This window comes from Puntigrus tetrazona, chromosome 15, assembly GCF_018831695.1.
Source record: "Puntigrus tetrazona isolate hp1 chromosome 15, ASM1883169v1, whole genome shotgun sequence".
NCBI lineage: Eukaryota > Metazoa > Chordata > Actinopteri > Cypriniformes > Cyprinidae > Puntigrus > Puntigrus tetrazona.
The window spans coordinates 19,747,585-19,774,955 of NC_056713.1; the positions used below are offsets into that span (position 1 = coordinate 19,747,585).

At 36.1% G+C, this 27,371-nt stretch overlaps 1 protein-coding gene across 4 annotated transcripts; it reads left to right on the forward strand.

Moving 5' to 3' along the window:
* Positions 1-7: 7 nt before the first annotated feature.
* Positions 8-26,792, forward strand: si:dkey-262k9.2. 4 transcript variants are annotated; one of them, XM_043258127.1, is made up of 9 exons: positions 4,519-5,871; positions 7,178-7,393; positions 15,949-16,000; positions 16,451-16,495; positions 17,576-17,602; positions 18,339-18,431; positions 18,550-18,615; positions 19,183-19,225; positions 23,049-26,792. In XM_043258127.1, the coding sequence occupies exons 3-9, from the start codon at positions 15,958-15,960 to the stop codon at positions 23,092-23,094; spliced, it is 363 nt and encodes a 120-aa protein (XP_043114062.1). In that variant the 5' UTR covers positions 4,519-5,871; positions 7,178-7,393; positions 15,949-15,957; the 3' UTR covers positions 23,095-26,792. The 4 variants fall into 4 exon arrangements, with proteins under 4 accessions (XP_043114065.1, XP_043114062.1, XP_043114063.1 ...); XM_043258128.1 differs by lacking the exons at positions 4,519-5,871; positions 7,178-7,393 and adding exons at positions 8,987-9,092; positions 9,212-9,313; XM_043258130.1 differs by lacking the exons at positions 4,519-5,871; positions 7,178-7,393 and adding an exon at positions 8-149.
* Positions 26,793-27,371: the final 579 nt, after the last annotated feature.

Here is a 27,371-nt window from a genome sequence, read left to right on the forward strand (position 1 = left end):
TTCTACATTCATGTGTATCTTAACACACATTATGTCAATCTACAGGAAAACCTTCTTACTCTGACTTTTCTACACACACACACACACACACACACACAATGATTAATCAGCGGTTCTACAAAGTCTGATGTCACTGGAAGGATCGGTGGGTGAGTAAAGAAAACTTTTCTAATTAACATACTGCAAAAATTTCCTTGATGCTATTGCTGATCAGAGCTGAGAACCAGAAGTTATGATATAAGTGGTTAATTCTGCCAATTGCAATCTTATTGGTCTTACTGTCCGGTGTAAATCTGAATAAAGAAAAAAACTGAATTAAATATGAATAAATATGCAAACAAATATGCAAAAAGGTAGCTTATAAAAGATGAAAATAGAGCAAGGTACAGTAAAGCTATTAAGATGTGTCTTTAAAACCTGTAAATAAAAATTAACACATAATACATTTCAAATGCTTTTATATATTAATATTCACACTTATAAAATACTTAAAAAGAGCCTAACTCCTCCACTTGCAGCTATTTAATACATGGAGCAGCACTGCCATCTTGTGATGATATTGACCTACCCAACTCCATTTACTGTAGGTCTCATTGGCTGCTCTGTGCAAAGTAGATGCCAAAATTAAATTGCTAATCTAAATACTTAATGCATTAAGAATGCATTGCACAAAACCAGCATGGCTCAGATCTGAATACAAATAGCCCAAACTCACAGCTAAGCAGCATTTATTCCGCAATAGTGCCATCGATATTATCTTATAACGCATCCCATAGTGGCTTCCTTTGACACCGTTTCATTTGGCAATATGCCATGCATAAATAGTTCAATATGGTGCAATTAATGCATCAGACTTGCTGCGGGTTGCATGAATATGAATGCAAAGAGAAAAAAAGGGGTCTTGTCATTCAATGCAGTGGAGAGGGATCTGTTTCATAGTACACCGACATCATATCTTGTTAAACTTTATAGATCTAATACAAGCATAGTATCATTTGTCCAAAACTTAGGACCGCCCATCGCTATATGATATATAGCCACTGCATACTGATCATGACCTGCAGGGTCACAAACAGCAGGGGAATAATCAATGCTAAATGCAACTAACAAAACATAACCCTTTAATTATGCATGGTTAGAAAACACAATAAAAAGGCAAATCAACTTTTAAAGTGAAAGGTTCGTATTTTGGTTTTGGGAGGGTTATTGGTTTGGTCTCACGTCTGTAATACCTGATAAAGCAGCGTTTTTGTGTATAGCTATTTTAAAGCTCCAAAATCAGAATGAATGTGCATTTTCATTCAGACCAACGCTAAAAGACCAACAAGTGGGTCTGATTTTGACATTAAGATTAAGGCTTGGGATTCATTTTAATAACGACTCATTTCAATTATTCAGAGTTGACTTTTTCTTTGAGGGAGAATAACTTAAACTTTTAAAAGATTTGTTTTCTTAGAGCTGTGTTACACACTGCAGGAAAGATCATTTTCAAAAATCCATAACGGGGCAATTTAAAAAGAAACTCAAACTTAGGTTTACTGGGTATAAATATTATAAACAATACTGCACATTTTCATGATAATGTTGATATAATAAAATAGGATATTTTGAAGAATGCTGGTTTCAAAACAACACAGAAAAAGAGGAATTTTTTATTATATTATTAATAATATACTTACTACTTCGGGTGACTTTTTAAATAAATGTTGTGTATTAACAATGCTTTAACGTTTGAAAATACCACTTCCAATAGATTTCCATTACTTTTACAAAAAAGTGATGTTCCTCATCTCTATTTTTGTCTTGATTTCTAATCTAAGCATCTAAAGACTGTTAAAAAAAGGAGAGTAATTTACTTGAAGCAAAAAAAATTAAAATATATAGCATTTTTTATGAATAATTGATCAAAATGAAGTAAGTTAATGATTAAAACTTGGCAAAATATCTGCCACAGTGCTCCGAAAAATAAACTTGAATCAAAGGAAAAACATTTTTTAAAACAGACGTTTCTTCTTGTTTTAAGCATATCCTGAGTAATATTTTTTAACTTCTCAGAAAATAAGACTTGTTCTATTTGCATGTCAAGCAGATGATTTAAAGATGTTTAGATTTGTGTTGGGGGAAAAATAAAATACAGACAAAGATTTTCTCTCTTTTTGTTAACATTCATTGGCATCACTTTCTGAATTTAACATTCCATTCAGATTCCAAAACGTCTTAGGCTTTCTTTTTTAGAAGGGCAAATGAGATATATAATATTTGCGATATGCCCATTTTATAACACTTATTTCAAAAGTGAAAATCAACAACAGCTGTTCGGCAGCTATTTTAAATGCGCAGGTGTTTCAACACTTCAGATTATCTTTTCCATCAATTGCAGTTCCCACAGAGGCCACAGGTTGCAGCAGAGCATTTGCTAATAAACGCAAGACTGTCACTCCATTTCAAATGTAAAACATGAAGCTTTTGAGTCACACATTGTGGTTAGACAATAGCAAATCTTACGTAGACTTGATATTTGTGTTATCCAAAAGAACATTACCCTCGCACAATCTTCACAATCTGTAAAAAACAAGGACTTTGTATCTCTACCCTGAACATTTACATAGTGGGGAGAACTGAAACGTACAGGTTCAGGCTGGAGATCATTAGAATTGCAAACATGCCCTCTAACTATCACTAGCACAGGCCTCCTCTGGTCGCTCAACCTGGTTAGATCAGGGTGGAGGACGTGCCATATTTCACTCATATTGCAACCCAACACCAAACTTACACGACACAAAAACCTGCCTGCTAATTTTCATATACAAATAATAGCAGTAATTTTAGTAAACCAAACACCATTAGCAGGTGTATTCAGAAATATCCAATAAATAATGCATTTAATAATTTACAACTGGGAAATAATCCATTTCTTTTGTTAAATGTTCTTCCTGCTTTTCAGACCTCGGCTGAAACGCCTCGGGCTGTTGTTCATACTTTTGTCTCTAACCGTGAACTAATTGTTTAATGAAGCGCTTTAATATCTGAATGTCAGTGCATCTACCTGTGTGGATCACCTAAGGCTCAGTCAAGGCATCATGGAAATATGTGACCTGTTTTTCAACTCGGCTTGTGAACACTTTGACCCTGCAAACCTTTGTTTACTTGAACATACAACAAGCCCATTTGTGCAGAAACCTGCTAGTTATGATGCAATTCGAAACAAGCTGCCCCCATTCTTGACTCGCGTCCCCTCCCCACACCTCCACTGCACACAAACACACAATAGAGCTTATTTCTGTTTGTGACAGGAACATATCCAGACAACACCCCTCTAGTCTCTTGAATGGTTATGTGGTCTTTGGGTAATAGAGTGTGAAGAGTTTTCGCTGCAGAGATCTCGATCGTCTTCAAAACAATTGTTGTGCACCCTATCAGTCCATCAAAGCTACAATCTGGGCTCCTCGAAGACTAGCATGTTTGCACATCCTTGCATTTTTTGTGTGTGTCGGTTTTGAGGTCATGCTTGTAAACTCCTAAAAGCTAATTAAATGACTACAAAATTGCTTCTCTTCGGTAAGAACAAACTCACGACTCATTCGGAAATGACCGGATTTAGGCCAATCAAATGTGGTTCGGGCAGCGTTGGGGAGTAGCTGGCCACAAGTAGTGATCAACGCAGCTACTTTTCCATTAAGTAGCGATGTAGAGCAACCAAAAGCTACATTACATTTTGCACTGACGCGTCACGGGCCTGCAATGCATCTCTTATTCTGTTCTTGTCTTAATCTGACAAGATCACAAACTAAATTTGTTCATTACAGCCAAATTTTGCGATATCACACATCTCGCAACATTACAGTCTGTCCACAGGCAAGAGATCGTCTGATGATTTTACAAAGGATGTACAAGCCTGTTTAAAAATGCAGCACATGCTGGTTAGGTATATTTTAAAGCATGGCTGCTGGTTTGATCTAACTTTAAGAGACTTCAATACTCCAAAAACCTTACTGTTCCAAAATGTTTTATTGTAATTATTTATTGTATTTAATATAAAACAAACACCATTATACCTGAATTGGTAATATAATCTATAAAAACACTTTTATGTAGTGCTAATAATTTTATAATAAATTCCAGGGTGATTGAACTCTTTTGAGAACCCACTGAGTTCCCACAGTTAGACACTTTATATTCCTTCTTTCATAAACAGTGGCAACCAGCTTTTTAAACTAACTGTTTATCAGATCACCTGTGACTCAGAGGCTTAAGTCATGTATCCAAGAGTGACGAATAACAATGCATTTCGTAAAGCCACCTTTCAAAACAAGTGTGGGCCTACCATAACTGGTTCTTTAGCTTCTCAACAGCTGTATGAATGCCAGCAGAACCAGTCGTTCCTTTGCTGACTTCAGCTGAAAAATCCGTTAGAAAGGGCACAGGCGGAGGCCTCCGGGTAAGTGTTATTTTGGCACTGTAAAGTAGCTAAGGAGAAACACCTTTGCCTACAGGTCTTCAGCAATCCTTCATCAGCCGACTAGAAAAAAGAGAGACGCGATTGAGTCAGATGCATGACCGATACTCAAAACAAGATCACACGAGCGCCAGGTGGACAAACACACAAAGCTTCAAGGATCACAAATCCTCAAAGCATACCACGTAGAAATGGAGATTTAAAAATAAACATTTTTAATTAACTAATGTATGAAGTTATTTATCGTAAGCAACACAAGAGGAGAGATTTACAGCGCACGTTCAGGCAGCTCTTTTATGTACATTGTGAATGGCGACCAACTTTTTGGTGAATAATGGTTTGGATCCTTACACAAATTACACACTATTGTATAAGACTTCAGAAGAGTTGAAATGTTATGCATAAGTCATATAGACAGCTTTCAAGCTTGACAGCCTCTGGTTACCATCCACTTCCACTGTATGAAAGAACGCATTTATGACACCCTGCTAAACATCTTTGCTGTTCTGTTGCAATAAGAAATTCCCTGTAAATGCTTGGAAGATCTGATTCAGAAGAATCATTTGCTTAGACATTGTGTCCGTGCATATGTTATAATGGGAGTTGGCTGGGCAAGTCAAAGCTTGACTACACATTTGAAGGACATGATGATTGTTCTTTAGTTTAGGTGGATTATATGTGACTAATTCAACCCTTAACCTGTTTGTTGATACCCAAACGTCAAGAAATCAATCACACACCTGACATTAACATAAAGCCTTTACAAGTTTAAATTTATTTCATTTGTGACCCACAATTTAACACTGTAAAGCCTGATATATTAAACAATAGTAATAAAAAGTGTTATTTATTGGAAAGTTTGCATGTGTTTTATATTTTGTATCAGATGATACAACCGGGCTCATATGGTATGATATAGTGAGAACTTGGAGCTTACACTGAAAAACATTTGCTTAAGTCATCTTAAAACCTTAAAGGCAATATAGAAGTCATTACCTTTGCTTGGTAGAAAAATTATTGTGTACATAAGAGGTTTCTGATTTATAAATTGGCCACAATGACTCGTTGTCCTAATAAAATGCGGTGATTTGTGAGGGTGAACTAATTATCACCCGACAACCAGCCGATAGCTTTAGGAGGGAAAAAAACACCAAACCAACTGATCATGGAAAACGTGAGTTTTTTGTTGTTGTTCTTCTTCTTCTTCTTTCCGTTTTACAGCAGTAGGTGGCTAAGTGCACTTCCGACACCCACTGGGGTGGAGCATAAAACCGAGATGGAGGAAAAAAAGAAAAGGGGAAAAAAGCTTCAACATAGTATTGACCAATGCTGCTGTCTGATGTAGTTAAGAATTTAGTGTTTTGTTCGCGAGTGAATCGAATCTATTTGGTGAACGAGTCTTGAAACGCCATTGGGTGAGTCATCTCATACTTACTTGAGAGTGTTACAAGATTTTTTTAATGTTACAATAATTTGAGGAAAAGTAATGCTATCATGAAAATATGTTGATGACAATATTAAACTAAAAAAACTCTTAGGTAATGATATTGTTTAGGGTATTGTCTTTATAGGTTAAACAATGTCTATTGTTTGCTTAAAGCTATACAGCAGAGTACAAAATAGAATAATACATTTGTTTTGTCGACAATTATGAGAAACAGTCATGTTTGTCTCTTTTTTTAATAAAAGATAATTAGACTAATTTAGTCTGCGAATACAGAATGACTGAATGACTCATAACATGTAAAGGCTTGCAGCCACCTCCTGGCATAATGTAGCCTGCTGCAGGACCATTAAATGGATTCAAAAGATTCGAGTCGCTGACATGAATCAAAATCCCTACCACCTGAGCAACTGGAGTGAATCATTTAGGCAGGAACTGATCTCACTCTGATTCATATTCACTGAACCAAAAGAACCGATTTAAAGGAAGAAATAATTTACTGAATGAGACAGCCTTGGATCTAAATGTTTGATGGAGTATGATGTAAATATTGTTTTATTGGATAAATATTGTCGAATTGTTATGTTTTAGTGCTTTATGCGACCCGCTACTTAATTAATAGACTTTACAGTATAGCTACTGAAAAAAGAGCTAAACTCATTATCAGCCTATGAATGCCTTTCACAACACTATGTATGAAAAAATAGATAATCTTTTACAATTTGTAAACTGGCTGCTCCATGAACCAGTATTAACTTTATTATTTTGTAAAAAGCACAACAATATCAATAATTAAAACAGTGGAAAAAAAAGCTTCAAATTGCTTACTGATGAACAAACTAATGCCCAATATAATAAATCAAATCATCCTGGTCCGGTCTTGATGCATCTTGCAGACTACTGAAAAAAACCTAAAACAATGTAAGGACAGGGAAGAGCCTGATTCCCCTGAAATGCTGTTGAGCATATGAAAGATATAGAAGTAACTCATTGTGATATTCATCATTACATTCAGCACCCGAGGGGTCCAGCCAATCCCAGTTCTTGTCAAACATGTAATTCATACAAAAAGTACAACGCTCCTGAAACATCAATTCATATTCATTTGAGATTCATGGAATCTTTCCCCCCAGCATTTACAACTATCCTATATAAATCATTCATGCGAAAATGCTGACTGCAAAAGGGAGAACCAGAATTTGAACTGATATATGATACAGAAAAGGCCCCTCCATAAATGTCAATAATACACTCTGTACAAATCCTCTCTTCTACAGTCGGCACGGTGTAGGTGAGACTCGTGCAGGTGTCAGATTTCATGAGGAACGTCAGCCAATAAGACATTCACATCACTGCCCTGTCAAACGTACACAGGGGTTAAGACAGCCAGGAAGTTCCCATTCTGCCAGGAAGGTTGACAAAGGAGCTCATGTGAGAATAGAGACAGTCATAAGCGCATGTGAACGATACCTCCAGCAGAGGACTACAATTTGGTGAGTGGGACTTTTTTCTTTTAAAAGTACTGCATGAGTGGATTTAATAAAACATTTAGGCTGCCTCAGAAATTTGAAAAAGCGGTATCCCTTAAATTAAAATAGTTCATTTTCGCACATACATTACTAATACGGAGTAAATGGAGGCGTGCTACAAGAATAATAAAAGTCTGACAGCATGTTTACAGGCTACTGCAAATTCATTCGCGGCGACTTTGCAGAAACCTGCAGACGCTCAAAGCACTGCTAGAGATTACATCACCTCCCTGAATATATATTAAAGTGTAATCAGGCAACGAAAAGGCTCAAAGAAAGAAGTCTTTGTTCACGGAGTTAAAATTAGTCGGACGTCACACTGCTGACAGTCATCAATTAAGGCAGTGGCCTCTTTGACTGTAAACAGAACATGTTGCCACTTGCTTTCTGTGTCCAAACAATTGCATCAAACATGCGGGTCAGTATCAGCTTACTAGTCTAGATTTTAACTAGTGTTTTGCATATTGCATGGATTTATGATCGACTTTTCTGTCAAAGACTGATGAAGTATGGGGCACTTCTCTCAATACAAAACAGGAACAACTGAATCCTCTTCTAAAGAATATATATATATATATATATATATATATATATATATATATATATATATATATATATATATGTGTGTGTGTGTTACTGTACAACTGTGTAGTGTAGCCATTACTGTATGACTTAGTAGTGAAGGCTTAAGAATTTCTTTAATTTTCGGCTTAAAGAGGTCAAGGCAAGAGAACTGTTGCTATCCTTTTTAGAAATTTTAACACTTGTTATCAAGAAAATCTCAAGACGCTGTCAGAAGAGTGCACGTGAAATGCATTTAATAATCTTTCAACACGTACTTGCGTCCAAAAACTATATGCATAATAGCACGTACACTGTAATTATCATCATCATTTAATTTTATGCATGTTTCCTTCAGGAGGATTATTTTTGGAAGTGACTCATGGTGCCCTCCTCTAAGCTTGGTTTTTGGTTTCCAAATGTTTGATGCTGAAGCTCACGTCGACTGGCTTTCACTTATCAATCTAAAGATCATTTACAGTGTCAAATTTGAAGCTTTTATGGTTTCATTCCGCTGTTGAACATTTCTTCCCCACATAAGATTCACTTTTATGTTCTGCTGCTGCAAGTGAAGTGAAATTCGCGCACACGTGAGCACCAAACTGCAACTAGCTTTGGTGCGAAGGCAATCTCTCGTTGGCTTGGTATTTCAAATGAATGTGGTTGACACTGTAGAGAACTGAAACAGTTTTAAAAAGAATCGCTCATATGTAATTAGCCTATAATGTAAGCGTTCTGTTTTGTGGTGCCTTGCGCAAAATGCATGCAACAAAATACATCGGATTGCGCTACATTTACAAATTAATCTAAGCGTACATATGCATGAATTCACGCAACCCGTCGATAATATTTTCGATGAAAAATGCTGAACAATTGTAGCCTGATTAAGGCTATTCCATAGATCTTTACACCTGTGAATATTGCCTACGGATATTGAAAATATAAGTACTTGTAGTCAAAAGAGAACCACTGGTGTAGTTTTGTTGCACATGTAGGGTGACGTATAGCTGTGATCTCACAGAATGATTCTGCTGCTCTCAGAGCTCAGCTTCAGTCAGCGTAGCTTCCTTTCCTATTCAGTGTAGCAGGGGCCAAGGAAGTGGTGAGTTTGCAATTAAACTTTGTTTTATTATAAATATTTTATGCCTGTGAAGAAGGCTTTATGGTAGTTGGTGTGTTTCATTGGCTGTTGGATGTTTCACTGGTGATGTTTATTTGCAGTTGTAGTGCAAACCATATGGTCAGTGCTGATACTGAGAGAGGGAAACAAAACCTCACCTCCAATGTGAAGACAGGTTTTTGGTACAAAACAAACTTTGTCAGGTACTTTTTCCAGTTTAAATAAAATTCATATTATTATTCATACCACTACTATTGATAGCACTGTTAGTTTTACCACTGCAGTTACTGCTTTCACAAGTACCACTGTAAACTGTACAGCTGTAATGCTTGAAGGGGTTTTCTGTCTCAAAAGCTCTACTGAAACAGTAACAGATTCATCCTCAAAATATGCCTGTTTATTTTTGTAAATGCAACAGTGCGTGTCTGTAAAGCAAGGCAACCTGTGGTCTAGCAAAGCTAGGTTTGGAAGACTTTCTCTCTAATGTTGACCAGAATGTCGTTCGACTGTTTGCACAGTCATGTTAGCTTTCAGATATAGGAGGGGGGTTGTGCAATATGTTTTTTCTTGTCTGCACTCAAGAACATTCTATCACGCGTTAAGTTCGTGAACGTTGAGTTTTGTGTTCCGTTCGCTTTCAGCAGATGACCTAAATGACGTCACACTTTCAGAGAATGACAAACCACTAGTCGCCAGACTGAAGGTTTCGCTTGAAGTGCTAAATCTTTCAGCAAATTTCCCTTCTGCAGACACCCAGGTTCCTGCACCACCTCAAACTTGGATGCTTTTGGGGGGTTTTTGGGCGCTTGCGTATCTTGTGACTTGTTTTTACTAAGACCTCCGTCAGCAAACACAGTGTAACGCAAACCTTATGTAATCATAACCATATCCTTATGTAATCATAACCATATCCTGAGGATGTTCAGTTGTACTGCTTTCTTCTGTGACCCTTTGATGAATGTTTGATGTCCCTACTATTGTACTGTAGGTTCTGTCTATCATCACTGCGGTTCTTTTGTATCGTCAACCCTGTCAAAGAATAATAGAATAAAATAAAATAAATAAATAAATAGTCGGTCCCAAACTAAACAATTCTGATACCATTTACACATCCTAATGCAACTCTTTTAGTACTTTTATGATAGTTTCCAGAACAAACTGTGGAACAAACTAAACTGAAATACAACTAGTTAGGGTTAGTTAAATGATAAAAAAGCAAGATGTAAAATGTTATATGTTGTGGTAAATCTAATTTAAATGGTCAGACTTCCCTCTTACACCTAATATTTACGGTGTTATTTTGATCTGTGCATATATTGAACATCTCTTGCACATAAACCATTTAAAGAAAGCAGGAATTCTGTTTTTCAGCTTCTATCTCAAGCAATCACACCTGTGAAACATTTGCTTGGGTGTCTTATATAAACCATGTTTTTACTATCCCACATGTCTTTCACTTTCAGTTCGGACCAAATTTAAACATTTTAGTCTTAAGTGTTAGACTGAACACTTTAGGCACATAACTGTGGTGTTGAGGTTTTTGGTTTGCACAAGGGGTTGGCAGTGAGAAAATGCAGATCAAAAGACAGGTGTCTATGTTTAGAATCTTTCTTGTGACATATAACAGGCCACATTAAGCCAGATGTGAAAGTGTGATATATAGAGAACTTCGCACTTTGGGAGCTGGCATATAATGGGGAATAAAGCAACAATATGTTCAGTAATTTTTTAATTATTTGATTGTAGCAGCTAGAGACTAAAAATGAAATTCAGCCTCTAATGCAGCCTCATCGTTGTGCTTTGGGGATTTGAGTTTATAACATGAAACCAAACCAGCCTTGTATTGTCCCGTCTGGTTAGAATACTGAACCTGAATTCTACATAATGCTGACTTTATGGACCGACCGATTCTTACTGAGTGTTGTTAGTGAGTCTGGCCTAGATGTTTTTTAGACTGTTTGTGACTCAGATGAAGTAAACAATCAGAAAAGATTAATTACCATAAGAACACAGAAAGGTGGTTTCAGTTTAATTGCTCCCGTGCTTACTTTTTTGTGGGAAACTGTGCAGCACAAATCATTTTCATATCTGCTTTCGTTGACCCTTCCTCATCTGCTTAATTCTACATGAAATCAGCTGATCCTAGCATTTAAAAAACATATTCCTCCTTTTATTGTGAAGGGTTTACAATTTAAAAGGGGAAAATTTGTTATCCTTGCTCAAAAATTGTTACGTGAATCTTGCTCTGTAATGATGTTCCTTATCTTTTGGATAACGGTAACCAATAGCAAAATAACTATTTATATTATTTTAGAAAATTTTAATTTGTTGTGGTCCATCTTAGTACATAGCACCCACTTTTCACAAGCCAATCAGTTCCACGGAATCAGATTATTATTAGGGGAATATCCAGGTTTCTCAATAATACACCATGTTATGACATTAAAGCGAGTTGCAAATAGTTTAATTTTATTTACGCATGTCCATCAGCCCATATCGACCAATTCTACTCAGGTTTGCCATCTCTTAGTAAAGCTGAGGTTTTTATTTTGCCATTTTGGCAACTTTTTGCAAACATTGACAGACCACCATTGGCTAAACCAATCCACTCAACAATGGAAGGCGTAGAAATCACACATTATACAAAGCAAAAGCAAAATGGAAAAAAAAAATAATAATAACAGTTATACTGTGTGTTGATTTACGATTTTATGAGGTATATAAGTGGTTTTTCATTGGTGGCTTTGCTGCAGGCTCATGTTTGGCCTCTTTTGCAGGACTGCACGTATTAATGATAGAGCATAAATTAGGTGGAGGCAAAACAAGTGCAAAAAACTGGAGAATAGACCAAATTCAATTTGAATTCAAATACACACGAATATATTAGCCAATTGTTCAGCAACACAAGCTTCAGGAGGACTGTCAACTCACAGGCGTTGGACTGCACTGATAAATATTTTCAAATTGGTTCAGCTTATTATTTCTCCGAGGCAGCCGGGCGCACCAAATTGGAATTTAGGGAGGAGGTTGGAGGGGGTTTCAGACGGCTGTAGGTTACTGTTGATGGGAGATTTGATGTCACATTTTTACAAGCTTGAATTGTGCTTGCTCCGACAACCAGTCCCACATCTTCTGATTAACAGCTTAATTGAGAGAATCTCTCTTGCCGTGACGACCTGAATTGAGCGTGGAAATTCAAAATTACGAGACGAGTTAAGCCACCACAATCTCTTTTTTTTTTTATGGAGAGACTTTTTTTTTCCCCCCACAAATACCGCAGTCCCTTCTGGATGAGTTTCAGAGTTTCATTAGGACAGACATGCTGGTATCACTTCCATGATGCTTCTTTCATTTCCACTTATTAACAGTTTTTGACACATTTAAGACATGTAAGCCACAGATGAGGACATGATAGAGCAATTAAAACAAGGTGTTCCTTTCTGCTTTTGTCTGCTGTTACTATAATATGATAATTTTCTAATTAGACTAACAAATATAGACTTGCCAGGGTCAAAGCAAACTCTCCTCTCCGCTCAGCAAAGTTCCAAGTACTCACAGGTTGTTGTACAAAGAAGCTCATCTGACAGTGTAGAAAGCATTACTCATTCTCTTGCTTTTATTGATGTTGTCATGACCTTCCCACATGATAATCCACTACTTAAGACTATTTCTCTAATGGTGCGCTTAAGAAAACTCACAAGTAGTAATTTTCCCAACTACTTTGAAAATTAGTAATGGAACTCCATCTGAACATCTAAACGAGAAGTAGAATAAAATGATGGTGTCATTAAATAAAATAATTGCAATTATTATTTTGTAGGACTATAAATCATTTCTGAGATTACGTTCAATTTATAAATAATGTTATGTATTTGTATTATGTAAAACGAATGTTCCAGTGAACCAGTTCATCCTAAAAACCACTTTCGTACTATATGTTGCTTTATAAAGCCAGGATCATACTGTATATTACTACTCGCACTTCTATTCCAAATTCTGAATTCAGCATAAAACATTCTATTGAATCTTTTTATCATCATATAAAAGTCTGATTCATTCAAAGTAAATTGATTCAGTGCATATGTACGAACAATTCACTGATTCAAATTTCTGTGCTACTGCTTTTAGCTTGTTTGTGTAAATGTTGTTGTTGTCCTAATTTTTTACCTTTATTCCAAATTGCATGTATGCCTATTTGAGATAGTTCATTCATTCAAAAACATTCACCGTGCCAGCCGAAAATGAATGATTCAATTATAAACAGGCCTATTATTAGCTATAGCCTTTGCGTAAGAAAACTGTCCAAAGTGGACATCCAGTTGTGGTAGTATAAAGTGAATGGAGAAAGCAGGTGTATAGCGTCCCAGTGTCACTTCCCTGTGTGGGGTTCCCAGTTATTGTGACATCATAACAGCAATTAACAACAGGAAGTGGAAGCCCAACACAATGGGCACCAACAACAATATCTGGATGAAGAGCAGGGTCTTGTGAGATGGATATGCAGGACACAGAGGGGGAATTTGGAGCTTGTGCCACAGCACTGATTTGACTGTATGGCAAAAGCCTTAGCTATATTTAACTATTTGAGGACTCAGGAAAAGGTCAAAGTGGGAACGAAAATAAATACATGTAATTGTTAAGAGTATGGCCAGCGGAAGCCGTGCTCGGCCAGCTGTGTGTGTCAAACATCTGCCTGGATAATGACCACAACAAGGCCTTCTGGGAATGATGCCATGTGGAAGTAAAATCATGAAAACATAATAGGAAGGAACACAGAAGAGGAACATTCCTCCGTGTGTATTTGTGCTTTAGCCGTATTGATTCAAGTCATTTGGCAGCTTGTCAGATGCTTTCAAAACGTTAAACTGTTAGATCAGGTGCGAGGTACTTAAATCATGAATGAATCCACTGTTACAGGAAATCAGGAGGCCTTTCTATTAACAAGTTCTACTTCAATGCCACATCTGATTGCCTCCAATTTATAGTTGCAGTCTGTCATAACCAGCCAGTGTTCAAAACTATCGCCTAGTTAGTCCGATTCACAACGGTTCGCTTGTAATAATGTTTTCTAGTTTAAGTGGCGTGAGTAGGTTTTGGTAGGAAATTCAAACATGGCACGTGGTCATTACGTCAGGTCTGTAAACAAAGAAGCTGTCCAGGCAGGTACAGGCTATGGCCTCATAATTACAGCTTTCTCTCACACCAGCTGGAATAATTAAATGTTCAACAAAAATCATTTTGATGGCGGATTGTAATCCAGAAAGGATTATATGAAACACTTGAATTAAAATTAAATTATATTCTCTTTATATTTGTATTTTAAAAAGGCGGCATAGTTTGCTTTTTGAGATTAAAAAAAAATATTGACATGTTAATGTTATTAGCATTAATCATTTAAGTATAACGTACAACAGTTATTTGCAGGGTTCGATGTGATATGAGCTAACTGATCGTTTCATTTAAATTGGCAGCGCGATTTATTGTAACGCTTCTTCCCTCAGTTGGTCAGATCAAAGTACGGCAGACCCATTACTTACTTGTTTGGATGACAATATCTCGTGCAAATTCTTATTTGGGTCATATATTCCAAGACGTAGGCTAGAATCTGTGATTACTAAATACAGGATTCACTCCGGTGAGGTGACTCACGTTCACATCAAAACATTAGATCCATCCGCGTTGAAGCCGCTCCGGAGCACGACCCATGCATGGGATATAATTCCGCGAGGAACTGCAATACCACGTGTTCAAACATAGTTGGCGACAAAGAGGCAAAAATGCGGCATTTAGGATTGTATAAAAAGGTAAAGTGTAATACAAATTAGAATTCTGCTTTTTTTCTTGGCAGTTCTCACTGATTTCTATTTATATTTCCAAATTCTGAATTTCTTAGAATTTTGAGTTCTGAATTAGCAAGTGCACATTTATTTATATATATATGAGTTTACATCTACCAATTCTGCATTCATATATTGCATTTTTGTGTCTCACAATACTAAGGCAAAATTGCAGTATATAAATAGAGAACTGCAAGACAAAAAGTTTCAGAGGAACTTGTTGAGGAAGCGAACTTCTGATTGATATCAGCCCGGCAAATCTAGATACTTGCATACTCCCCTGTATTATCAGTGTTTCATTTTTTGGTCCACAAAGACAAAGAAGTATGTTTTAAATGCATTTATTTTGTCCACCAGAGTATTTGGACTCTTTGGAGAACGCCTCGAGTGGCCTTGAGTTGAAAAATAAAGGCTGTAAACTCACAAGGTTATGATTTCAAGGTAGCAAAATGTACAAATACCCACACTGTTCAGGAATTTACTGTTATGGGAAAATAAACTTAGCATGACCAGCCTGCATGGTCGGCAAAGGGGCTCATGGCACTCAGCACAAGTTTCCTGTCGAGTGTGCTTGTTCAAGTGCTTTGATAAACAAAAAAAAGGAAAAAGTTGCATTCACACGTGTACACCAGACCACAAACATGAAACCATGAACCATAAGCCTGCCCACAGTAAATTCATGTTGAGATAAGTGCTAACGTCTTCTGATGAATTTATAACATTTAGCCTGGCTAACCACCATTTAGTTTCATACTTCACTGAGTGTAGTTTTAGTTATTTATTAACTCTGACATACATTTTCAACTATGGCATGGAATGGTGTAACAGATTATTGTGATCCGTTTGAGATTAGAGAGATAAAGCAGTTCTTCCATGTGAATTTATCTAGGTTACACTAGGCCAGGTTCACGGGGTTGACTGTGTATCAAAGCTCTTGAGAAATCTAGGTGTAGCGTTCTAATGTTTAGATTAATTTTTTTCTCCTTATCTTTTTTTCCTAGAATAAGAAGATGCTGCGTTTACTCATTCTCTTTTTGATTCTTCGAGGTGCAGGTAAGTTCATTCTTTCTAGGCTTACATTATCCTGTCGTACTTTGATCAAAAGTTCTCTGTCCTATTCAGATGTTTATTTTTGTACTCAATCCATCTTTTTCTTCTCATGTCTGTCTAAAGTGTCTGTATCGATGACAGGCTTGTGAACCAATCCTCCTGTTACTCTCCATTTAGCAGATGCTTTTCATCCAACGTCCCTTGAACGCTCTAGAAGTTTTGTTCTAACATTAGAGAGATTTCATCAAATTATGTCAGTTCTCTATCTGCCACTTAGAGATGTGACAAATGAAATGCTATATATATACATGTTAAAATAGTAATTTGCTCAAAGGTTTTATCTTCACTATCTGGCAGTTGAATAACCTCTGAAGATATTTAGTTGTAACCTTCATAATAATCGGTTATGTTTATATGACCTCTAACCTTATATTTATTTATTCAAATGAACAGCTGCAACATCAGAAGACCTAGAAGGAACTTCTTCAGGAGATATCGGTATGACATCTCTCAAAATTTTCTGACAATCTGAATATGTATAAAACTCTTTTTGTCTCTAAAACTCTTGTGTGTGTGTGTGTGTGTGTGTGTGTGTGTATATATATATATATATATATATATATATATATATATATATATATATATATATATAGCTTAAAGAAAATGAAGACCATCAAAACTTATTAACTTATTAATTCATAAATACATTCAAGACCATCAAGTCTTATTAATAATATTATGTGCATGAATAAGTAAAAAAAATGGTAAGGTAAAAAAAATGTATTACTATATTTGCATAGCATAATTTCAATAGTGTAATTTACCTTACAAATGATTCTCTCTAAAAATTATTGCATTACTTAATTATTTTCTAAATCCCTTAAGATTAAGACCTTAAGACCTTAAGACCAACTATATAAAAAACAGACAAGAAACTGCTTGTTTAATTCTTTCAGATAAGTAATATGAAATTACATTCATTATTCTTGAACTGACCAAAGGGAAAAGGTTGCATTAAAAACATGCATTTTAATTTTAGGTGTGACATTTTGATGTTTTATATAAAATTGTTCAATGTACAGAATTCAATGCGATTAAATGAAAACTGTAATTAAATAACAAAAAAAAAATAAGAGTAATCCCTTACTTTACATTTTAAAGGGAAAAGTAATCAAATTACAGTAATTGATTTCTTAGTAATGCATTAGAACCGACACTGTTCAAAATACATTTAAATATTAAATATATTATTTAAAATAAAACTACATATCATGACAGAATTAGTTTTTAAGTTGATAAATAAATAAATACTATTATCCATAAATATAGAATTGTATTTTACTATAATTCAGAAAAGAATATAATAAAAATAACTATTAAAAATAGTGGGAACATTTCAACTAAAATCAAACCGTCAAAATAATTTAATAAATCTTAAAATAGGCTTTTTTGTGACTTGGACATGTTTTCATGACATTTAGACAGTAACCATTGTTTAGTAAAAGACCGCTGCGATTTTGTAACAGTGTTATTTTTAATGTAATTTTTTGTTTCATCTCCATATTCCCATTTACCCAGGTGACGATGAGGACGGTGACGATTATGGTAGGTATTCCTCTCCGGTCGCACATGTAACATGAAGACAGGTTGTTACTGTAAGACGTGACCAGCTCATCCGCCACATTAATTCCTGAAAGCAATCAATTAGCGTCTCCCAGCAGAGAGGCGCTGATAGCCTCAGCTCCATCCGCACCACTGTCCGTCCCCTTAATGGACGCTGGCAGTCTCATTCAGCTCTCCTGTGCGAGGAGCTGTCCATCTTCATCAATGGAATGATTGCTCTCTGATAGAATTACTGAGCTGTTAAGGCAAGCCCTGCTCACCAGTTCTGGCCAGAGGCAGATGGGAAGGGTGGGAGGTGGGATGGAGGGAAGTAAAACTCTCCAGTAAGAGCACGATCAGAATTGAGATTCATTTCTCATCTAATTTCCAAGAAAAGGCGAAAAAAATGTTAGTGGTTAATACTAAGAATTGGATTGAAGATGTGGTCTAGAGACATCAAGCTATACCTGTTCCCACAACTATTAAAATCGTTATGCGACAGATAGCGCTTTGAAAAGCCATAGACATAAACAATCCTTATTTTCAGCACTTCAGTTTGGAGAAAAAAATGTAAAAAAATATCCACAGTCGCTTGACTAAAATGGCTGAAGGCTGTAATAGATCCCTGTCTAAATATATTCAGTACTAACATTACAAATTTTGTATCCGTTATTAATGTGATAGCAGTTCATCCATGAATATCATCCTTGTGTCTGCTTTTTTTTTTGTTTTTTTTCAGTGAAGGTTAGGCGTCCTGTGTTCTCAGATGCTGGACCTCCTGGAACAAAACCTGGATCAGATAAATCCACAGGAGACGATGAAGCTAATGAAGGTTCACAAAAACTTCAAACTATTCTATTTATTGATTAATTCATACTTCTGACTTGGAGTTTAAGCATAAGGGCACAAAGTTAATGGACATCCTCCTGTTTTTTATTGTTCATTTTTAGGAGGAACATTGGTAATCATCATAGCTGCCGTCAGCGTCATAGTTCTGGCCATTGGAGGTATTGTAGGTAGGTTGAATCCTTGCACACTTTGCCACAATAACACAGACATTTAGCAAACCGGTACAATTTGATACTCAAGTCACGCTAATAGTTTTCACAAATAGCAATGCAATATTCAGTAAGTTTAAAAGAATGAATAAACATTTTCACAGTTCGAAATGTTCTAATGTCTGATTCCGTCAATTTGTTAGTAACATACTGTACATTCAGTGCCTATGCAAACGTATGAAAATGCGTGTAAAGAAACACACTTTACATATGAATATCTATGACTACTAATGAGATCACGTTGCAAATGCAAGCTCAGGAATACTTCCTTCTAATTATACTGCAGTTATAAAGTTTATGGGATAACATGCTATAAATGAATACCGAAAATGTTTGTCTTCTTTTTAAAAAGTCTGTTTAATATGGGTGTGTACATTACAAGAAGCACAGGAACTACAACAGCTCCACTGATGGGTGTTTGGATGTCTTGGCTCATTTATTTACCCAAAAAGCAATACATTTGTCACACAGTAGTTTTTCTGTGAAGCTATTTATTAAGCCATAACATCTCTCTTATCTTTACAGCTATTCTCCTCTTCAGACGCTACTTGCAAAACCGAGAACAGGGGTAAGACTGATTTTTTGAAGGTTTGCTTCCAAGCAATTTCAAATGACCCGTGCTTCAAATAAGCATATGTTTGAAAAAAAATGTTATTAAAGACTCAAAGCATGCTGGGTTGAATATAGCAAAATCCATTTGACAGAAATTTGTGTGAGCACTTCACAATCTATTACCCACGTTGCCTGCAAATGCAGTGTGGATTTGTGCACACCTTTGTGAATAGAGGTTTGGAAATATCTAATGTACTTCACGCTCACTAATAATTCGGAAAATATTGAAGCTGAAGCTATTTGCACAAGCACAATTGCTTATTTATTAGTTGCTCCGCATGGTCCCTTTTTATGCTGGATCTAAGAAGGATTTGGCAGCACTTGCTGGAAAATGGGTGGAAAAAAATAGTTTTCGTCTCACCTTTAGCTTACTTGACACTTTATCTTGAGTGACACATCAGTGCTTAGATGTACAAGGTGGCTTGCACGCTCCACCCTGTCAACTTTTTGGGGTGGTCCAACCAGTCGGATGGGTAACAGTTCTCAGAAACCCTGGTAACCCACTAAACACATGACGACGTGAGTAATCCAGACAATAGAGGGCCGTATGCAGGAGGGATTGGCCACCATTAGCAGCGGGTTGGTACATGTGCATCGATGACTCCACTTTCCAGCCATCTGTCAAACGCCCCTCAAGCCCTGAGCTGTTAGAAACAAGTCCCTGAAACAAAAAGAAAGAAACGAGGACAGAAAACAAGCCAGGCGCTGACTAACACGAACAAGATATGACCTGCTAAACCCTGAAAGTTTACATTGTGGGAATATATCATAGCGGTATTTGAAAACTAAAGAGTTGCTTTTGAAATAAGAAATCGACCTTCTTCCTTATCTGTTGGTTATGGTGTTTTTGGAAAAAAAAAAAAAAACAGTCAGGGACAAAACTGCCTGAACCAGTTCGTATGTTTCTTAGAGACAGAGAAGGAACAAGGAAAAAAAACTGTGTTGCAATTCATGTTGCTCCGTGCAAACACAGCCACACTCCCACGACGCATGTCCTCACCTGAATCAATACATTAAACATTATGACAAATTACATGCTATCTATCTGTATGCATTTGTAGTAACACCACAAAATGATTCATTATTTGGATCACATTCAGGCTGTTTTAAAGCCTTACTTAAACGCTTTATCACATAAAGGGCGATAACTATATTAGCGTCCACCAACGCACAAGAATCTTGTCTATTATAAATTGCATGTAATCTGCAGTTTTGTCATCTGCTGCTTTAAATGCATGAACTCTTTACATTTGAGTGGATTCTCATTGGATGTCAAGATATTTATCATCCATCAGCCTGGAAAAACTTGTTCAAAATGCGGTCCGAGTGATAGTTTCTCAGTGTCATTATTGTTATAGTTATTGTGTTGATTATTAAAAGTTTATATTTATAATTATTACTATTGACTTTGGTAAAAACAGGCCTTTCATGAAACAGTTCACCCAAAAAAAAACATTTAATCACTGTTTAGATGAGATTAGCTTTAAAAAAAAAAATAGCACCTTTTAATAATAAAGTATTTGTTTTTCGTATCGCACAAAGCTATCTTGTCACCTCTGATAGAGCAAATTAGTCTACTTTTATTATGCCTTTAAGCAAAAGTTTGAAGCTTAAAAACTCCGGTCCCTATTCATTGCACATGTAATAAAAAGTCTAAGGGGTTTGGGAATAGTAAATGATGACAAAAGTTTTATTTATTTTGGAACTGTCCCTTTAAGACGACAAAATCAATGCGGTTAAAAGACAAAAAATGCTTGTTTTCTTCTGTCGCGAAAAGGAAAGATCTGCATTGTTCTTTCTCACGTCCTGTCCCCCACACTGTGGCCTATTGCCGTCGTCTTGATAGGTTGTGTAACTGAATTTGGCCGCTATGCTTACCTGTTTTGCAAAGTAATCAGTTTCAGTGAGTTGCTGAGTATGGTGATATGTGAGAGAAGGCTGGGAGGGGAGCGGAGCTTGTCTGACACCTGCCTCCACACAGCGAGCTTAAAGATCCTCTGTTTTCTCTCTTTCTCTCTCACTCTCGCTTTCTTTATTGAGGTTAAATTCTTCTGCAGGATTACAGGTTACCTCAGGGGAATGCAGTTAGCTGAGCCACGGCTTTTTTTTTTCGGTGTTGAGTGATAGGGTGGCTGAAAGGGGCTTAATCACACAGCAACCACAGGCTCTTTGGATCAACACTGAACCTTTCTGAGCATGTTCGCAGAAAGCACACTCAATAAAAAACGATAAAAGCCCCCCGAAAATGCCTTGCGGGGCGAAAATCTTGCCATAGAGTTCATAAAGCCGGGCAAACTGTGAACAAATTCATCACCGAAGCAAATTAAACAGCATTTACCTGAGGAAAGCAAGCGTATGTACATGTGTTTGAACAGCATGAATGTGTCACAAAGAGCTCCATTCATCTTTCTCCTCATCTATAAGCTGAATGTCCCTTTATTCAAAGCGCAAGTCTGGGTTAAGCTCCTCTCACATGTACTGTATGTATTTATATTGCCTTAAGTACAATGTGACCCATAGCTGACCCTGTTCTTTACAGATATCAGCCTGGCTGTGTAAATTTATACAGCCATTGTTGGTGCTACTGCTAAACCTTCTGTCTTAAGACACTGAATAGGTTTTGTAGATGATTGCTTTGTCTGAAGCATGTCGAAATGGAAGATAACATTTAATTCTACGATGGAAACTTTGTCCGCAGTTCAAATAGCCCATTCTCTTTAGATAACTTACTCGCGTTTGCAACATAACTAACTTTATATAAATGTAAAAATATGAATGTAAATATAATAAATATTATACAGATTTCTGAAATTCGCAGATTTTCAATGGCAGTTCACTTTTTCAGTGGCTTTGGTTTTGAAAGCTTTTTGTCGCAATAATATTAGTGTAATGTTTTTTTTAGTCTTAGTTTAAGAATTGTACGCCATAAACCAAGCTACAAGGTAAATCACAACATGATTCTAAAATAAGACTAAAACAAGACAAAAAGATAAAGGTACAAGAATGTTTACTTGACCATTTTAGTGATTTTAGTGAACTATAATGCCATAAAGCTTTGCAAATTATGTTTTCCAATTGGGAAATTTCAGATAAAATGTTTTAAGCTTATAAGAAAATAGGCATATTATGCACACGTAGTTTGAAATCTTAAGGAAACCTGGAGACTAAGTCTGTAGATGCTAAATTGTTCTTATGACACAAGTTGCTTGTTTCAGTTCTCGATTTGGTGGAGACTTTTGCATAATCATGGGCAATGTAATGTTCCGCATGATTATACAAACAACAACAAACATGCACGACATATATTAACTACCTTAAAGCTCAGAGTAAGCCTGTCTTGAAAGGTTTATTTTATGCCAAAAATGAATGGGAACCCTGTCATCGATAGATCAAACCACTATTCAACTACTTTAATATCTCTCATCATATAACATCTCAGAGGACTAGAAATTGTGTATTGAAGTCTTGTTCTTAGGCTGATTTTGTTACTCTCTTTTCGAAATGATTTGCAGCCAAAAGTATCTAATTAACCTACGAAATATGAGTAATATTTGACTAATCTCATGAACCGCTCAGTTTAAAAATATAACAGCTTTCATTAAGCTTTGACTTGGTGTGCATCGTTTTAAACATTTGTCATTAATTCCATTATGTGTTAAATGTTTTAATGAGGAAAAAATCCTGTTAAGGGAAAGACAGGAAAAAAAAGGAGCATCAAGTCTTAAAGATTTAATCAAAGTCTCCATAGTGAACTGACTGTTCTCTCTCTGTTTCTCTAGGGTCTACTCTGTGCCAGCAGAGCAAGGACAGAAAGCTGCTGTCTAACCATCAGGGCCTTTTCATTTCCACTCTCCACTGGATCCTTTCAGGGACGTGCTCCAAGCATATGATTTCTCATCTGAACGTATCTATATCTATAGTGGATTCTATAACGTCAGTAGACGAGAATGTTTTGCTGTCACAGATTTTCTATGAACCAAACTATTTTTAAATGCACAATTTATACTGCTCATGCACACGTGCTGTATGTTGCACTCACAGAGAAAGTCCATGTAGTACAGCTCATGGGAACTTTTTCCTCTCTGCCTGCAATTATTTTTGATTTAAATCAAGTTCAGACAGTTTAAAGACGTGTAATATTTTCTGTCTTTAGATAGTCTCCTTAAAAGTAAGCCATTCATAGTCATCCAAAATATAAACAAACACTGTGCCTCTGTTTATTGTAGTTCAGCCAATGGCATGAGTTTGGGGGCGGGAATATCTAATTAAGTAGCCAATGGCAGAAATCACGAACTGCAGCTTTAAGCAAACACCCTCCTTATTTTTGCTTCCAGTCCTCAAATGTTAGCCGTCCCCAGTGGATTTAAAGTGACAAAATCAAGGCTGTTAAAATATAAAGCTGGTCTCTGGCTCTCTGATTATTTGACAAAAGAGAGAAAGAAGCAGAGAGAAAAACAAGTGGAAAAGAGGCTCTGAACATCCACCTGTCAAATGGTGAATTAATCAACCGCTTTAAATAATGATGTTGCTTTCTTTTTTCTTTCTTTCACCGTGGCCAAGTCCTCTAAAGCACAGCAGATTGTAAATAGCTCTGGGATGCTGGGTAGCAGACTAATGTTTCATAGGCTATATACTCCTGGCCTTAAAAGGGAGATAATTCAATGGGTGAACGGAGTAAAGATACCACATGTAGCTACAATGAGGTTCCATTGCACACTTTAAAACATCAATATTTCATCAATATTTAACTCCCATGATAGCGCACAAACATCTCGTAGATGTCTATTTCACGATGTATTATTCAGAGTGTTTGCTCATCTGCAATACATCCTTTTAGATCAAGTAGACGTCTATTAAATGTCTTTATGATTTAGAATGTATGTAAAACTGACATCTGAAAGACGTATGGCAGACGTTTGTAGATGCTTTCCAAATCAAGAGATGTTTAGCAGACATCTTGCAGACGCGTGTGTGATATCTGGACCTCCGCATTCGTAAACCCGTTTTAGGATCTTTCACGCTACGTCGTAATTCAGGGATGACAACACGTGACATTATGCTCCAAATTATGTGTTTCTATGAAAACACTATTATCTCCAAATTCCTTGCGTTCCTGAATTACGGAACTCGTAACATTACGACTTGTGACAGATGTACCACGTGACCGGCTCTAGGTTCATTTTGGCGCTTCTTAGGCACTATCTCTGAGTCCGATAACATGGGAAGTTATAAGTAAAATGTCACGTGTTTTCATCTCGGAATTACGGTAATGACGACATAGCATGAACGCAGCATGTGAGTAAAAAATGGCACGTGTTGTCGTATCGGAATTACGGTAATTATGATCTATTTACATATTCGCAATACGTTGATTGGATTAACGCACCATGTGACGTTCACGTCATTACATATTCTAGATGTACTAAAGTTTTCTGCAACTTTTTAATTTATTTATTTGGATTACAAAGGTAAAAATAAAATTAGTCTCTTCTTCATTCCTTTTCTCGTCACACTCAGACATTTTTCCAATCAATGAAACGACTGTATAAGCAAGTCGCGGTGAGCGTCTGAAGCAAGTCAAGGCACGTGATTGTCTATTACTAAGCTTTCTGGCACCCCAGTGCAGTGTTTGTACCTCAAAAGCAGTGTCAAACTGGCTCTAAATTACATGTGTAAAACTACATAGGCACAGTAGACTTGGTTAACGCGAGGCGTGAAAAGGCCAAATGTGTCACTAGCGGTTGTCAATTTAGTTTTTTCTTTCCTTATAGCAATTACAAACATTTGAAGACACATGACATTATCAGTATAAAGCAATAACTAAATAACAAACATTATTAATGGTATCTTTTTTAGATTTTGTATCCCAGATCTTTAATGTGCTCTCAGATTTTGGACCCCAGTGTATCCCTAGCGTGATCGATTGAAATGGAGACACTATAGCGAGGTGCTTACTTTTATCTTCCTCTTGCTCCCTCATCTTTTTTCTTCCATTTTTGTAGATTAAAATGGAAATCAATCAAAGCCCTTTTAGCCTGAGTCTCGAGACTCCGAGCGTCTCAGCTCTTTACTCTGCATTTACACAAAGACGACAGGCTGGCAAACACATTTAACACTGCTGAGGCTAAGTTTTTCTGTGCTTTCTTGCTATTTTGTTAAAGGGACAGTTCATCATAAAATGTACTTTAATCATCGTTTATTGTTATTCCAGATCTGTATGACTTACTTTCTTCTGTTGAACACAATCGAGAATGTTTGGTGTCACTTTTATTTTACAGACAAAAACATTGTTACACAGAAGAAAGTAGGCTAAGTCAAACAGACAACATGGACGGGTCGTTTACCAGGATCTCCTTTTTAAAAATGTTTCCATTTCCTTTCTAGCTGAATTTTCTGTTTCTTGATTACCTGCTTTTCTTGGGCTTGCCGGTTTTCTATTTAAATCCAAATGAAAACCAATCTTGCGCGCATCAGACAGCTCGAGCTTGTTACTTTGATGCGTGTGGGCGTGTATAAAGGCATTAGTGTGTAATATTAATCAACATTTGCAATATAGCTATTCTGGAAAATCATTCGCTAAAAGTGTCCTCAGACAGATATAAATGTTATAACTGGAATTGGAAAATCAGAAAGAAAAAAAAAACATTTCAGCTTTTTTGAGTCATTCTTAAAGCCAGTTTCACATCATTTTGACATTTTCCTCCCACTTTTCAATAGAGTTTTTTTTTTTTATAAACCGTTTTATTAACTCCTACAACTTTCTCTTGGGCTTTTTGGGCAGGTTGCTTTATGTTATGTGAAGGGACTTTATACTGTAAAAAGAAAAGAAAAAAAAAAAAGCTTTAATATTCCGCCATTCAAGTAACTCCACAAATTGTTATCATGTAAGGGGACATTCGGTTCACACAGATTCACATTTCAATTATGTTACCGGTTTCTCTTAGTGGTTAGAAAGGAGTGGAAAATGCAGATGTAGATTTTCGCTCTGAAGGTCTCACTCAACAGTCTTTGAAGAGAAAACCATAAGAGATTGTATTGTATTTCCTTTCAATAGAGGCTGTTTCTGACATCAGCGCTTATTTTCTTTTATGTTATGTAAGGTATTCTGTCAGCAAAAACTGTATACTTAAAATAGTTTTATGAAAAGTTTATGAGGTTTGAAAGAGATTATCCATTTATATTTTTCTTTTATAAATATTATCAGTAGTGTTTTTCTTTTAAATATTTTTGTAGCACGGTGTCACTGGATAAAGCAGCGTAATAAATCATGCAGTAGTCGATACCATATGCTTTATTTTCAATATTTCTGTGTACATTTGACCAGCAGTTTGATAATATACTATACTACACTCCAGAGCATTGACAGTGCACTCATCATAACTGTTGACATTATTAATGGACATTTGTGTGATTTCTACTGAAGTTTAAAGGTTAATGCGTGTTGCTGTATATATTTTATAAGACAACCTGTCATCTGTTTGTTGTATGAGACCTATTTTAAATAAATATTATTGTTCTCAACAGCTGTGCTAGCATTATGCATCTGATTTGGGTGGGAATAAGTATAGAGATCATAAAAATGACTAAATGCATAGTTTTACGCCAGGACTACAGTTTGTTTATTTTATTCAAAAATTTTAAATCATAATAATAGTTAATAGTTAAGAAATATATAATATTTCTTAGTACTTGCTTGTTAAATATTGTATTTTTATTTCAATTGAAATTTTAGTACTTTTACTATTTATTTCAATTAATTGCCAAATTTCTATAAATTAAAATAAAACGTTTTCGTCTTTCATCTAACATTTAGATTTTCTTTTCATTCATCTTTAGTTAAAATAACTTTGTTTGCTTGCTTTAGTTAACTACAGTTAAGTTTTGTTGTTCATAAACAAGCATCTACTGATCTCTTTTCATGCTATGGTAGAAAAAAAAAATCCTTTTTATGACCAAATTTGCTTTTTGGGTAAGCTATGAAATATTTACATAAACGCCTTGCACGATTTTCCAGTGAAGATATGCTAATTGTAAATGTCACCAAAAGATGCTCTTGATATTTTCATTTTTCCCCTAACATCAGCATATACTCATTTTCCGCT

Excerpts from the sequence above, each read along its gene's own strand:
- si:dkey-262k9.2 (XM_043258130.1), top strand. The coding sequence starts at position 15,958 with ATGCTGCGTTTACTCATTCTCTTTTTGATTCTTCGAGGTGCAG. Across the intron at positions 17,603-18,338 it reads TGAGGACGGTGACGATTATG|TGAAGGTTAGGCGTCCTGTG; the intron begins GTAGGTATTCCT and ends GTTTTTTTTCAG. Across the intron at positions 18,616-19,182 it reads GGCCATTGGAGGTATTGTAG|CTATTCTCCTCTTCAGACGC; the intron begins GTAGGTTGAATC and ends TTATCTTTACAG.